Raw genomic sequence first — 16337 nt, 5'->3', positions numbered from 1 at the left:
CAATACACGAAAAAGGAAAAACATTGTACATAAATTAACAACACTGTATCTGATGTAAACTACACTACTCAATAGCAAAACTTTAATAAAAAACACCTAATTTGTTTTGGGCACTATGCTAGGAATGGGCTTAAAAACCCCTACTTGTTGGCAAACACCAAATCTAGAAACCTAGTGCACAATCAAGAATGAGAAGAGAGAACAATCCAACAAGATCCCTCTGGAAAAATCTTTTAACACAGAGGGAAAAGCATAACTTCAGAAATAATTACCGACAGGGAGAGAATAAAAACATTTTAATTTCAGAACCTTGTTTGGTATCTTCACAGAATGGAGTTAAGGTAGATCTGTACTAAAGAACAGAACGTAATACAGAAAATGAAACACAAAAAAATGGGAGATGGAATGGATGAGATGGAAAAATAAAACATGAACTAATATGAACTAATAAATCCACACTATCTGGTACCAAAGCCCATTATAGTGGTTATTGTTTGTTTCTTTCCAGCAATCCTTTTTTGTTTGTTTTAATATTTTTATTCACAAATCTTCACACACATTTATTAGCTATACATGGTGTAAAGCAATAGCTCACAAAATCATCACATAGTTGTGTATTCATCACTATGACCATTTTTAGAACATCTGCACCACTCCAGAAAAAGAAATAAAAAGAAAAAGAAAAAAATGCATACATCTCATACCCCTTACCTGTCCCTCTCATTGACCACTGGTATTTCAATCTACCCAATTTATTTTACCCTTATCCCTCTATTATTTATTTATTTTTATCCTTTTTTTTTTTTACTCATCTGTCTATACCTTATATAGAACAAGCATCAGACACAAGGTTTTCACAATCACACAGTCACACTGTAAAAACTATATTAAGTATCAAGGCTATTGGAATACAGCTCAACAGTTTCAGATACTTCCCTCCAGCCACTCCAACACACCATAAACTAAAAAGGGATATCTATATAATGCATAAGAATAACCTCCAGGATAACCTCTTGACTCTGAACTCTCTCAGCCACTGAAACTTTATTTTGTCTCATTTATCTCTTGCCCCTTTTGGTGAAGAAGGCTTTCTCAGTCCCATGATACCAGGTCCCAGCTCATCAATATGTCCCTCATGGGGGGAACGGCAGTAGGTTCACCTGCTGAGTTGGCTTAGAGAGAGAGGTCACATCTGAGCAACAAAAGAGGTTCTCTGGGGGGAGTGACACTTAGGCATAATTTTAAATAGGCTTAGCCTATCTTTTGCAGGAATAAGTTTCACAGGGGCAAACCCCAAGATCAAGGGCTTGGCCTATTGATTTGGTTGTCCCCACTACTTGCAAGAATATCAGGAATTCTCCAAATGGGGAAGTTAAATATTTCCTCCTTTCTCCTCAGTCCCCCAAGGGGACTCTGCAAATACTTCTTTATTCACTGCCCAAATTACTCTGGGACATATTGAGTCATCACACTAGGCTATTCAAACCAATAAGATTTCACACCCTATTCAAGATTCTATACACTTATAGCATTCAACTAAACTGATCATATAAGTTAAATTAGGTAATGTGCTACCAAAATATAAATTTTGCATCAAATAAACATCTCTTCTTTCCCAGTAATCCATTTGACCCATTTTTCTGATATCAGATCCAATGTCCTGATCACAGGGGGTCATCACTGAATTCCATTCCCCTAGTCACAGCAACTGGTTTAGTGATGAGCGTGTAACTGCCTAAAAGACACAAAAATGGGGAGATATAGCTCTCTGTTTCTATCAATCAACTTTGGATTTCTAGATAATAGAGGGCAGAGAACAGAATATTCAAAAGAATGATAGGTTATCTTAAAGAAACAGTGAAAATTAAAAAAGCAATGACAAAAGAGAAGGAAACTTTTTGGAGCTAAAGAAAAGTCTGTGTAAGCACTAGAGAGTGATGATATATTCCCAAACGAAATAAGCACAACAAAATAAAATGAAAGGAGAACTACATCTAGATATATCTTAGCCTAGAATTATTTTTCTTTTACAAAAAAGCAACTGAGAATCTAAGCTTAAGACATTTGCCCTGGGTCACACAGATAACAAAGCCATGGTTTAAAATCTGGGTTATCAGCATGGGACCCAATCAAGCTGGCTTAATTAGATCTTGTTTTAAAAGCTCAGGAGAATTCTTTCTTCTATGTTTGCTGATCTGGGATGCACAAGTTCAGAGCTGGCTGCATTCATGGTCTTTGCTACATGTGCAAAGCAAAAATGCAGCAGAAAAAAAAACTAATTCACCACAGAGAAGATAGAAGAGTGAGAGACAGTTAAAGTAAACGTATGGACAATTTCTGATAATGTCTTTTAAACTTCATGTTTCAACAGTCTGAGGCTAGGTTTAGTCGAAAACTTAAATAACAAGGGGAAAGCTTAATGAAGAAAGAAGATGCTTTAAATTGGCTGCCAACGATCTCTCACTCCCCAGATCAGCACCAGCCATGTAGATGGCAAGTTTATACTCCCGGTGCAGATTGCTAGTGCCAGGGGAACAATAAAAACTTTATTCTCAAGAAACAGTCGTGTGTGTTTTGACCTATAAGGTGGCTCCTTGAAAGACTGGTCCCAGGGATTACCTTTGTTTCCACGGTCACATGGTGTTTACAAGGCTGGGGAAGCTTTCTGGGCAGCATTTACTGGAAGACTTTAAAGGCAAACCTATTGGCTGCAATAGCCTGGTGTGAAAGATAACAGGACAAGTAACAAACAAGCAGAAAAGTCTGGGAATGAGGAGATTAGAAAAGGAGGTACATGGGGAATAAGGACTTTTAAAAGCTCCTGCATTATACCAGGGAACCAAAAAAACCACATACATGCCCAGGACTGTACACATGCTCAGAAAAGGCTGGAAGGGACCTAAGTTTTCATTTCTGGCTGACTTTCAGACTGCACGTAGGCAGGAGGTGAAGAGTAAGGCAGAATTTAAAAAGCAAACAAACAAAACAGCCTGGCTAAGTGTTGCCTACAGCCTCCAAACAGAGAGAAGGTACAAAAACTGGGAGAATACTTTTTCTTCCCACTTCTCAACTTGCTTCTCTTTTTTTTTCTGGTTCCAGGCATTTAAAGAAATTCTGTTAAAACTATAGCTGACCAATAAATTAATGGAATATAGATTCCAGTGGACACAAAGGTAAAAATAGATACTTTTATAAAAATAGCTTAGAAAAGTTACTAAACAAAAAACAAACCACAAGAAGAAGCAACAACAAACACTAGAAAAGGGGAGGACTTGGTTTTGAGAGCGGCCCATTATAACATGCAAAATGTTCAGTTTTGCAACAAAAAATTATAGGGCATGCAAAGAAACAAGAATATTTGCTGATTCACAGGAAAAAATAATAGAAAACTGTTTTCAAGGAAGCCCAGACATTGGTATTACTAGACAAATACTTCAAAACAGCTATATCTTGTCTATAAGAGACTCATTTTAGATACAAAGACACAGTGAGGCTGAAAGTAAAATGATGGAAAAAGATACTCCTTGCAGAAAGCAAGCAAATGAGAGCTGGAGTTTCTCCTCTAATATCAGACAAAACAAGACTTCAAGACAGAAATAGCTTTAAGAACAAAAGATGGACATTATGTAATGAATAAGGTCAACTTATCAAGATGATAAAACAGTTATAAACATATATGTACTTAACAACAGAGCTCCAAAATCTATGAAGTAAAACCTGAGAATAACGCAACGCTACTAAAATAGTTGGAAACTTCAAATAACTTACTTTCAATAATGGGTAAGACACGCAGACAAAAGATGAAGAAGGAAATCAAGGACTGGAACAACACTAAACAAACCATACCTAAGGGCATATATAGAACAATCTACCCAACAACAGCAGAATACACATTCTTCTCACACAGAACATTAATTTAGGTACACCCTACGTTAGAGTGCAAAAAAAGTCTCATTATTAAAAAAGAACAAAACTATACAAAGTATCTTCTTTGACCACAATGGAATGAAATTAGAAATCAGTAACAGAAGGAACACCAGAAGATCACAAACACAGGAAATTTAAACATACTCTTAAACAACCAAGGGGCCAAAGAAAAACTCACAAGTGAAATTATAAAATACTTTGAAAGGAATAAAACAAAACACAACATGCAAAAACTTATGGGACACAGTGAAAGGAGTGCTCACAAAGAAATCTGCATGAAAGGATTATTAAGAAATGAAAGATAACCTGCACAACAGTAGAAAATATGTGGAAACCATTTATCTGATAAGGATTTAATATCCAGAAAATATTAAAAAATTCCTATAATTCAACAACAAGAAGACAAACAACCCAATTAAAAAACCAGTTAAAAAGTGGGCAAAAGACTTGAATAGACATTTCTCCAAAGACATACAGATGGCCAATAAGCACATAAAAAGATGTTCAAAACCATTAGGCATTAGGAAATGCAAATCAAAACCAAGAAATAATACATCACACCCATTAGCATGGTTATTAAAAAAATGGAAAATAACAAGAGTTGGTGAGGCTATGGAACCTTTTTGCACTGCTGGAGGGAAATTAAAATAGTGCATATGATGTGTAAAACAAGTTGGCAGTTCCTCAAAAAGTTAAACAGAGCTACCATATGACCTGGCAATTCCATTCTTAGGCATATACTGAAAAGAACTGAAAGCAGGAACTCAAATGGATACTTGTAAATCAATATTCCCAACAGCATGATCCACAAAAGCCAAAAGGTGGAAACAACCCAAGTGTCCACTGACAGATGAATGGATAAGCAAAATGTGGTATCTATCCATAGAGAATATTGTCCAATAATAAAAAGGAATGAAGTTCTCATATATGCTACAATAGAGATGAGCCTGGAAAACATTATACTTAATGAAAGAAGCCAGATAAAAAGGTCATATACAATTATGATTTATTTATATGAGATATCCAGAACTATTAAATCTGTAAAGACAGAAAGCAGAGATTAGTGGTTGCCAGGAGGTGGGGGAGGGGAAATGCAAAGTTACGGCTTATTGGGTATGGGTTTTCTTTTGGGGTGATGAAAATATTTTTGGAGCTATATAATGATGGTTGCATAATACTGTGAAATCTACTAAATGCCACAAATTTGTACACTTTAAAATATTTAATTTTATGTTATTTGAATTTCAATTCAATTTTAACATGGAAAAATGGAAGGAAATCCACCAAAATAGTAAGTCGTATTTCTGTGTGAACTGGACACATGAATTTCTTTATACTTTTTTGTATTTTCCAAATATATATTTCTTTTTCTCTTCTTTTGTTAAACTCTGGAAGAGACTTGAAAATGTTAATATAGTTAATAGACTTAAGAAAAAAGGGAGGAAAAGTGATGACTGATAGAGTAAGATGAAGGAGCATATGGAAAAGATGGTATCATGTGCAACACTGGTAGGTCAACTTTGTGGTTGGCGCATTTGTGCAAGGAAGGGAGATTGAAAAATTGAGGGATTTCCTACCTAATGGGTTCTATTTGATTTACTCATTCAATCATAGGCACTGCAATGGTAGACTTGAACAGCTGCAATACTCCGTGGCCCCCAAAGCCTAAAATATTTACTATCTGGCCCTTTCCAGAAAAAGCTTGCCTGTCCTAGTTTCTTTGTTCTGCATTTATGACATTTATTTGTTCAATTTTCTGACACCTCCCAGTTTGAAGACTCAAATAACTGTACCTTTTAACAGGCTAATAAAGTACTAAATCTCTTAATAAAATTAGGTCATATCACACTAAAACCACATACATTATTTTTATCATACTAAGGTATTCCGGTTTCAGCTTCAGTATTCTTTATACTATGAAGTATCTTTAGGCTTATATGCTTTTCTCTTACCTATCTGTGGTCAGTAGAGCCAGGCTATGAATACCTTTTGCATCTTTTGCATGGCTATGCAGTTCATCAATATAATCAATAAGTTTCTTTTCAGCTTGTTCAGCTTTCCATCTCTTCTCTCTTTCTTGATCTAGCTGTTCAACAAGGGACTGAAAGAAAACAACAGTGCAATGTAAACTGGAAATCAATGCCTCTATTTCCTCATTTAAAATATGGGAATAATAGTACCTACTTCAAAGAGGTGATGCTAGTATTGAACAAATTATGTAAGAAAAGCATAGAGCACAGTGCCTAAAACATAATAATCACTAAATAAAATTAGTTGCCATTAATATTATTGTCATAATAATAATAGTTTATTGTTGTCAATATTAAAGCCTTCCTCAAAAGTATAACTAATACTTCAATAAATAAAATAAAGGCAAGTTAATGAAAAATGTAAAATAATTAACTTATACTATAAAATTATCAACAGCATGAGAATTGGTAATGCAAATAGTGAAGACTTTTTTAATTCAGTTTCCAGGAAAGTCCATGAAAACCTTGAAATTACACGCAACTTTTTTGAGTGTGTGTAAAAGTAGATGCCTCTGAAGATAGATCTATAGAAATCTTCAGATTTTAAAGGAGTCTGAGACCCAAAAAAAAGTTAGGAATCACTGCTTTAAGAAATAATAATTCAAAAACTTAGAACAATTTTAAAGTTGAAAAGGACCCCAGAAATTACTTAGTGCTATCTATTTTTTCCCCAAAATTAAAAGAAAAAAGACCAAAGAAATTAAGTGACTTGCCAAAGGTCACCAAATTTCTCATTACAATAAAATGCCACTCATTTGTAGTTTTCATACTTTTGAATTATGGGGGGGAGGAAGAGGGACAGGGAGAGCATGAGTTAAGGAGAATTTATTATTGCTATAATTCAGATTTTACTTATAACCTAAGGGTAGAGCTAATCTTGGAGAAAAAAATATTTTATTTAAATAAAAAAAAAAAAAACACATGATAATCTGTTTTCTCCCTATAGGATGTAACACATGCTTTTACCTAAATCTGGTTTTAAATAAATGCATTATTTCTAATCCTTTAAAAATTAGAAAGATAATATTACACAAAATTTGCAAATCAAGAGAGGAAAAATAGCCCATTTTCATCATCCCAATAAAATGACAACCAATTTTTTTTACCATAAAATATGCATAATTTGGGGGTACTAACTTTATACCTAAAACTAAGATTATACTAATTCATTTTTTCTTAATCTCCTAAATCATACCCTGTAAGTGGTGTCTTCTGGGCTACCTGGGTCTATTTTCATTACTCCAGTCTTCTGTTCTTCTGATTCTTCTAATGAATTAGAGTTAGCAAAAGATGACCTTACATACAAATCTCTGAAGTACGGTTGTTCCATTTTACGATTACAACTGCAAAGAATAAAATATAGCAAATAAAGAAAAGTATGGTACTTCTTTGTATTTGTAGTCATATATACAATAGCTTCTTAAAAAAAGGATATTCATCAAAAAAAGAGCAACTTGGACAAACTGCTCCATGAATTTTATGAGTGCTTTATTAATGATTAGTAAATGAGAGCCTCAAAATTTTAAAAAAGATGACTAGTCTATAAATATACGTGAGTGGGTAGAATTCCTGGTTAGAATAAAATTTACAAAGTATTGTCAATACTTGGGGCTATGGTAAGGTGATCCCCAAGAACTTGGGAAAATAATAAATATAATTACACTTTGGGAATTACAAACTTAAAACTGACCGTAATAGATTGGAGTAGATAGATTATGTCACTAGCCAGAGACCAGAGATTCTAGGGTAGTATATTCTGACCATAAATGAACTGAATGATTGATCCCTATTGTGGAAATACAAGCATCAGACTGTCTTACCCTGATGGTAATAAACAGGATCACCTTATTCACCTTTGATCTTAAGCTCAGTAAGTACCATCTGATTAGGATTTGGCTTTCCATCTAGCTTTGCCTACAGAGAGAGAAAAGGCTAGTCATGCAGACTCAAGTGAATCTGGCTCCTATGACAGTCTTATTTCCCACTGTAAATGAATACAATGGAATTTTAATTTTATCTGTTAATTTTATAACTCAGTCAGTGATAACCTATTATAGAGAAATGATCTCTATTATAAAAATATATGACTGTACTGACCAAATCTGAGCTAGCAAGGCTTAAAAAGTCAAATATTTGACTTTAGTAAGGTAATAAATATTACCATGAATAGCTTTTAGGAAGAAGCCAGTCATATTTACTTCTGACTCTGTTCCTTACTTGAATTTTCTAAAGCTATAATAGGTACCTTACGAAAGAACTGTTTTTACTGTGGTGCTTAAAAGTTTGAGTAGTTTTGGAGTAATATGGGACTTTTGATCTTTGAGGAATTTTTCTATTGCGTTCTCTTCTGTTTCCAAAGTCACTCTCAGAAGTTGCATCGGTGTCTCCTTTCAGTCTGAGGTCTTTCTCAGGAACATTATCTAATAAACAATTAGAGGTCTAGAATTAAAAAATTACAACAAAGTTTGTTAAAAATTTACTTCAGCATAAAAGTTAAAAACATCAAGTATCCTAAAATATTATTACTTTTTACCAGATTGAAGATTTAGAAAACCAGGTATGGCTCAAATTAAAAACAGGGGAAATCAGGTGCAGGTATGGACAAGTATAATCCTATCTAGTTTACACTCCCATAGACAAAAACTATAAACTCTAAAAAAATACAAACACAACAAAACAAAAATGAACAAAAAACTACTTGAAGGTCCTAGACAGCAAACAAAAGCAGGCTTATTCTAGAGGCGATCTGACACTTGGAAAAAGGGACTAAAGGTGTATGTCTGTTTTTATGGTTTACAATCTGAGGGCATATCCTAATCAAAAACATGTAGGAAGTCTAAATACCATGTAAGTACGAAAACCAGACTTTGGGGCTTGAACACAAACAGAGGACAATATAGGGTAGACTGGAAGTAGCCCAGTAAAGGATAAAACTTGCTGTCCAAGAGGCAAGTTTATTGATTGTTAAGACCAAGGTAAATAAATGATTACTAAAATGAAAATACGATAATCTTTGGAGGAATATAAGTGAATCCAGAGCCTCCACAGGATAACATTCACAACAATCCAAAATTATATACCATATAACAAACTGGAAAATGTGATTAATTCTTAAGATAAAAGGGAATCAATGAAGAGAAAACCTAAGATGACCAAATGCTAGAATTGAAATAAATAGACAAGAACTTTAAAATATTGATAACTATGTGTGATGAGATAAAAGAAAATATGCTTGTCATGGATGAAAAGAGAAGAAAACTCAGGAGAGAAATAGCAACTTTAGAAAATGGAAATTCTACAACAGAAAAATACAAGCCTAAAGTAAAAAATGATTGATTGGGCTTCACTGCAGAATGACATGATAAAGGAAAGAGTTGGTGAACTTCAAGATAGGTCAATGGAAATAATTCAATATGAAGAATATAGAGAAAAAAATGTTTAAAAATGAACAAAGCCTTAGGGAATTTTCTTGAGAACATTATCAAAAGATCTAAGAAATATGTAACCAGAATCCTAAAAAGAAATGATGTGGCAGAAGAAATAGTTGAAGAAATTATGGCAAGTAAGTTTCCAAATCAGTTGAAGGCATAAATCTACAAAATCAGGATGTCAAAGAATCCCCAAGTAGTATAAATAAGAGGAAAATCACACTTAGGCATAGTGTGATTATGAATAATCAAACTACTGAAAACCAAAAAAAAGGATAAAATCTTGAACATAACCAAAGAAAAATGACACATTACATACATAGAACAATGATTTGAAATAATGCTAACTTTGCCTTCAAAACTACAGAGGCAAGACAGTATTAACAGGAAAAAATTTGTCAATCCAGAAATCAACAGTGAAAGCAAGTGAAAATATTATTCAATAATGAAGGTGAAATAAAGATAATTTTCATCAGCAGATTATACTACAACATTTGCTAAAAGAAGTTTAGGCTGGAAGTTCTGGCTGAAGGAAAATAATTAGAGATGAAACTTGCATCCTCAAAAAGAAAAAAAAGAAAATGGTATATGATAAAGGCCCTAAAATGCAAATGATCTATATAATATCCAAAGAAATCTTGGAACGGAGGGAGGAACAAATTTGGAAGACTTAGCTGAACAGTATTCAAGAATTACTATAAAGCAACAGAAATAAAGACAGTTCTGGCATAAGATCAAAGAAACAGAAAGAGAGCCCAGAGATAGACCCCTCAATTTGTAAAATCAGTTGACCATTTTGAGAAGGCACCAAAGCAATCCAGCTGGAGGAAGAAAAACAAATGATGTGGACTAAATATCCAATGGGAAAAAAGGGTACTTGAACCCCTACAACACATAATACACAAAAACTTAAACACAAAAGGTAAAACCGTAAAGCACTTAAAGAGTAACACAGGTGCATATCTTTGTCATTTGGTATACACAAAAGTTAAGTTACCGACAGTAAAAACCATAAAAGAAAGAAGATGACAACAAACTGGACTTCATCAAAATTAAAAACTGCTGCTTTTCAAAAGCCCACTAAGGAAATGAATAGGCAATCCGCAGACTAGAAGAAAATACTCACAAAATTTTTATTTGACAAAACAATAGTATCCAGAATATAACATGAATTCCTACAATCCAGTAACAGATAATCTAATAAAAATATAGCCAAAACTGATCTAAGTATAGAACTACCATGTGACCTGGCAATCCCACAACTAGATGTAGACCCAAAATAACTGAAAGCAGGGACTGAAAACAGATATTTGCATACCAATTTCATAGCAGCATAATTCACAGTTGCCAAAAAAATGGAATAAACCAAAGCAGCCATCACCTGATGAATGGATAAATAAGATGTGGTAGACACAACAAAATATTATTCAGCTGTAAAAAGGAATGAAGTCCTGATACATGTGATAACACAGATGAACCTTGAAGACATCATGTTGAGTGAAATAAGCCAGACACAAAAGGACAAATATTGTATGATCTCACTGATTTGAAACAATTAGAATAAGTAAACTCATAGAGTTAGAATGCAGAATATATGCACACCTGTGGACTGGGTGGGGATAGGGAATGAGAAGTTGGGGGTTAAAATATACAGGGCTCCTGTTTGGAATGAAGGGAATGTTTTGGTAATGGATGGTGGTGACATTAGCACAATAGAAGGTATATGAATATTCAATAAGCACATGAAAAAGTGCTCAAAATCATTAATCATTTGTGAAATGCAAATTAAAACCACAATGAATACTACTAGATACCCACTAAAATGGTTAAAATAAAATATTGGCAAGGATGTGGAGCAATTAAAATAGTCATACATTGTTTGTGGGAGTGTAAAATGGAACAACCACTTCAGAAAAACTAAACACTCACCTGCTCTAAAACCCAGAAATTCCACATATAGTTACTTACTGATGAGAAATGAAAATATTTGTTCACAAAGACTTTTATAGTAATGTTCATAATGACTTTATACACAAACTTGGAAATAGCCCAGTAGTAACTCAGTAGGATAATGAAAAAAAAAAACATGGTATATTCAAGCAATGGAATACTACATAACAATAAAAATAAACTACTGACAAACATACAACATGGATTAATTTTAAAAGGTTATGCTGAGTGAAAGAAGCCATACTCACAGTATGTACTCTATCATTCCCTTTCTATTAGGTTGTAAAATAAGTATTAAATAATCTATTGCAGAAAAAAATCAGAAAGGTGATTGCCTCTTGGGAGGTGGGGAGAATTGCCTGAGGGAAGGGGCATAAAGGAACATTCTGGGATGAAGGTAATATATATCTTCATATAAATTCGGGTAATGGCTACATTTACTGTCAATACAGAGCACACACACACCTATATATCAAAATAAAAAAATACTGAACTCTATTAATGCTATGTTTGGAGAAGAAGTGTAATGATATTTAAATTTCTCTGAAATACATCATAAAGCGAGATTGTTTGGTGGATGGACGAATAATACACAATGAATAATAAAAATGGTAAAAAGGTAGAATTTAGGTGATAGGTAAACTGGTATTTACTGAGGAATTTTTTCAACTGTGCTGTAAGTTTGAAAATTTTCTTAATAAAATGTTGAGGAAAAACATAAAATTAAAGACGAAACAGATTTTCAGAGATTTGAAATTCCCCAAATCATTGGAATAAATTACAAGTCCCATAGTTAAGAAGAATAAATAATCTTATTATAGTACAGAACATTTTCATTAACTTTATAATGACCTTACTTATAAATTAATTGTAAGAACTATTATAATAGAACCCTATTTTTGTAAAGGAAAAAATATATATACACATACTCATGTGTTAAATTACAGATTGTTTATGGGTTGGTCAGCTTGTACCTGAGTTTTATTTTACATTTTCTTAAGTACCTTTTCTTCAGTAAGTACGTAATACTTCGGAAAAATAAGAAAAATAGTTACTTCACTGAGAAGCTGTAAAATCTGATCATCTAATTTCTGAAGTTGTATTTCATCCTGAAAATCACTTTTATGATTACTTTTCTCTGGCTCAGAAGATGGACACATAGGCATAAAAGATGTCAAAGCAGTATTTGTTGGTGTGTTTTCAAACTGATCCAAGGGTGCTAACTGATCAACATTCGGTGTTGCCACTGGTAAACTACCAATGATCTGTAAGAGAAACAAACCAAAATCCTCTTAATTTACATTTGTTTATTAATATTTAAAAGTATCTTTTATATTGGGGGAAAAACACAATTACTATACCTCATCTTCACTTATATTTTGGGGAGAATCAGAAGAAACTAAATTATCCAAAAGACCTTGTAAGCACTGTAGGTGTGATGAATTTATTTCTGACAAATTTAACGATTCACCAAATATGTTCTTGCCATCCAGGATTCTAAGTTGTGGCAAAGTCTGGAGAATAATCGCTCTGTATCCTCGGAAACAAATCATTCAAAACAAAAACTCAGAATTTAAAAAACAGCAAGTTAACTGATTTTAGAATTAAGCTAATAAATTAGTCAACTATCAGATATATCACTTGGATGATAAAATCAATTTCAAAGTCAACAATACATTTGTAATAAAGGCTATTTATTCCTTCTCCAGGATGTAATCATCAAATACAAAATAAACAACACCCCTTTCCCAAAAACCCTCCTGATGAAGGTCAAAAATTATGTCCTTTGGATTTAACTGTTCATGAAACTGCTTTAAAGTTATAAATGTATAACACCAAGAGCAATTTATTCTGGGTAGGAAGCCAAAAATGTCTTATTTACTTTTTTTTTTTTGGCATGGTCAGACTCAGGCTCCAGGAAACAGGTCTCCAGTTCCACAGGCAAGAATTCTTGCCACTGAGCCACCACTGCACCTCATCCATTCATTCATTCATTCATTTATTGGCATGGGCAGGCACTGGGAATTGAACCTGGGTCTCCAGCATGGCAGGCGAGAACTCTGCCTGCTGAACCACTGTGGCCCACCCCCTTATTTACTTTTAATCTCACAGTATAAACATAAATTGGGATGATGTGGATAACAACCAGAGAACTAGAATTTCCCCACTAAGGTCTCGAGTATTAATAAAACTAAACATCCTCCCTTTCCCCCGTAAATTACATATAACTAATATTAAGACAGAGGACCTAATAAGTATTCAAGAGCAATATTTATTTTGCCTAAGAACAATTAAACATAAGAAATATCTGACAAATTAACATTAATTTGTTATGTAAGATAATAGGAACACTTTAATTTTGCTTACCTGTTAAGTTTAAAACTGAGTATTTATAATAAAGAAAAATGAAGCAGTTTGAAGAATGTAAAGTATAAGAAAGAAGTCTGACAAATTGGTATTAAAAATCTTGAGGGGAGAGAAGTAGTTTCGGCAATAAATTTCTTTTCAGTTCTAGTGGGAGGGTGGCTATTGACAGAAATACCTAATCAAGGAAAGAAAGTGAAAAGCAGAGGTTCAAACTGTAGGAGTTTTTAAGGCAATATTATTAGGGAAAAATTCCAACTTGTGGGTTAGTAAAGAAAAGAAAAATAAAATTGCTTTAGAAAAAAGGTTTTCTTCCAGGAAACAAGTTTTCCCAGAAAATTATGAAATCTGCCCTGATTTTCAGGGAGACTTTATTATTTTATGGCCTTAGAAAAATCAATCACAAATCATAAAATACTCTTGTGAAATAAAAATAATGATCAAAATAGGTTTCCACACTGGGAAAAGCCTTCTCATAGTTGCATATTAATGACAGAATGGAGTCTCTGTAGCCAAATTCTAACCAAGCAGATCTCTAGAATGTATACTCATATACTATACATTTCTATCTTATTGCTTTGTTAAAGCAATTCAAAATAAGTCAGTTCTAGAAATGGTAGTCTGGTCTGCTAATCTTTGCCCATTTCAATGATACCGAATTAGATCATACAGCATTTTAGCAGCACTATTTATATATTACATTAGGTTTATCAATAATGTAATACATTTACATATTATAAATTTCAAAAAGAACACAGTAGAGTTTTCCAAACATTTCTATATTCCCAATTAGCCAATATCAGTTTCTTGTGTATCCTTCCAGATATTTTATTCATATATTTTACATATGTGCATATGTTACCCTTTTTCACATAAATGTTTTGCAACTTGAATGCTTTTCTTTTACTTAATAATATATCTTAGAGACAATTGCCTATCAGCAGATAAAGAGCTGTATATTTGTTATGTCTGCATGGTATTTAACATACTATGATAATATACCCTAATGATATAATTTAATATTGAGGTATTCAATTATCAAATATGAAATTATCTAAATGGAGAATTACTGGACTGTTAGACTTGTATTCTTCTATTAACAGCAATTTACTTTGTCTTAAAATGATTTTTTTGTAACTATGTTTTTCTAAAGACACAATAAATAAAAAAGGGTCAAAAACACCAATTTAAGTAAATGAAGGAATCTTGAATATCAACCACTATAAAAAGTATCAAATTAATTATTCATACCTGGTAAATGACAGACAGGATTATCCTCTCCATTTTTCTCCAAAATAAGATTAGTCAAGAAGTGCAATCCTACCATACACTGAAGTAAGTGGTGGATACTATCTATACAATTACTATGTAGCTCAATATGTCTAAGTTTATGCTTCAGTCCATGAAGATGCATAAACCCTGCAACAGGAAAAATGTTCTTTTGATGCCACAGCAATCATCTTTCCAACAGCTAATTAAAAATAAGTGTAATCCAGGTTAAACTTTGAGAGACAAAGGAATAAAATTAATGACTAGGATATCAGTAAAGCCATTTGCTGTTTTTAAGAAACATAAGGATAGCATCCTTCTGAGGCTTCAACCCCAATTCCTCCACTTGGTTCCAGATAGAAGGAGAAGAGAAGATAGGATTCAACAAATAAGTACAGCTGCTGAATCACCATAATGATATTTCTTTTAGCTTCTCATGTTTTGGAGGAGCTAGAAGGAAAAACCTGAGACTGTGGAATGGTAACCCATACTAAACTTTGAAATCTGGTCTATAACTACCTGTTAAAAATGTACTTTGAAAATTATTATTTTTTTGTGTATGTTATATTTCACAATAAAAAATGTCTAAAAAACAAAAAAGAAAGAAAAAAAAATGCACCTCCTAAGGCCAATGCAAACAATTACATGAGAACAAGAATAAAACAATGGCTTCAGGCTGTCTCAACATACCATTTTTGACGAATAGACAAGCAAATAGTGTAATACACTTCAATTTTGTTGATTTGACCTAAGATAAATACAAATAGCACCCACTTTATTTAGTTGCCTGATAATATTTCTCACAAGAGCTTATCTCGAACATTGCAATGAAGGAAACAAGCTTGCAGCAGATGCTACTGATACCCAGCAGCGCATGTCCTTGGGCCACCTGATTTCAATTGTAGCTGTGGTGCAGAGGGACTCCATAGCCCTCAAGCGCTTGCACTCTTTTCCTGCCTCAGAACTTGCTTCAAAACGGAGGAAGTTTGTGATGCATTCTATACTGTTCCCCCCCAGAGTCCTCTTTTACAGTTCTGTATACATAAATCTGATTTTACTCATCATTTTTTTTCAGTTACTTCAATATACCTTTTAACATAAAAACATGTGCAATTGGGCTCTCAAACTGAAAGATAGAACACCTGATTCTCATTCCCTTATCTAAACCTGCTCCTCCTCCTTTAATCTTTCCCATTCCAGTAAATAGTTCCACCATCCACCCTGATACTCCACAGAAAACTCTTCTCTTTAATTCTCTTCCCTTACTTCCTCATTCCAATTGAGCAGTAATTAACTTCATTGCAAAACCCTATCTACTGCTCTAAATTATCACCCAAGTCCAACTCTCTACCATTCCTCATTTAGCCTC

At 33.4% G+C, this 16337-nt stretch overlaps 1 protein-coding gene across 7 annotated transcripts in view; it reads right to left on the bottom strand.

The window, feature by feature from the left end:
- The window catches only part of LRRCC1 (leucine rich repeat and coiled-coil centrosomal protein 1), a 61577-nt gene that overhangs the window by 38105 nt on the left and 7135 nt on the right, over positions 1 to 16337 (bottom strand). For 4 of the 7 annotated variants that reach the window (XM_077167117.1, XM_077167115.1, XM_077167113.1 and 1 more), the window contains 6 exons: positions 14951 to 15118; positions 12697 to 12872; positions 12391 to 12600; positions 8203 to 8396; positions 7153 to 7300; positions 5880 to 6028 (listed from right to left, as the gene is read on the bottom strand). In XM_077167117.1, coding sequence (XP_077023232.1) covers positions 5880 to 6028; positions 7153 to 7300; positions 8203 to 8396; positions 12391 to 12600; positions 12697 to 12872; positions 14951 to 15118 — 1045 coding nt within the window. Of the gene's footprint in view, positions 1 to 5879; positions 6029 to 7152; positions 7301 to 7777; positions 7873 to 8202; positions 8397 to 12390; positions 12601 to 12696; positions 12873 to 14950; positions 15119 to 16337 lie in introns of those variants that run through there. The other 3 variants (XM_077167114.1, XM_077167119.1, XM_077167120.1) reach the window with 3 other exon arrangements.

This window comes from Tamandua tetradactyla, chromosome 6 (genome assembly GCF_023851605.1).
Source record: "Tamandua tetradactyla isolate mTamTet1 chromosome 6, mTamTet1.pri, whole genome shotgun sequence".
Taxonomy (NCBI): domain Eukaryota; kingdom Metazoa; phylum Chordata; class Mammalia; order Pilosa; family Myrmecophagidae; genus Tamandua; species Tamandua tetradactyla.
This window is presented reverse-complemented; position numbering and strand designations above follow the sequence as displayed.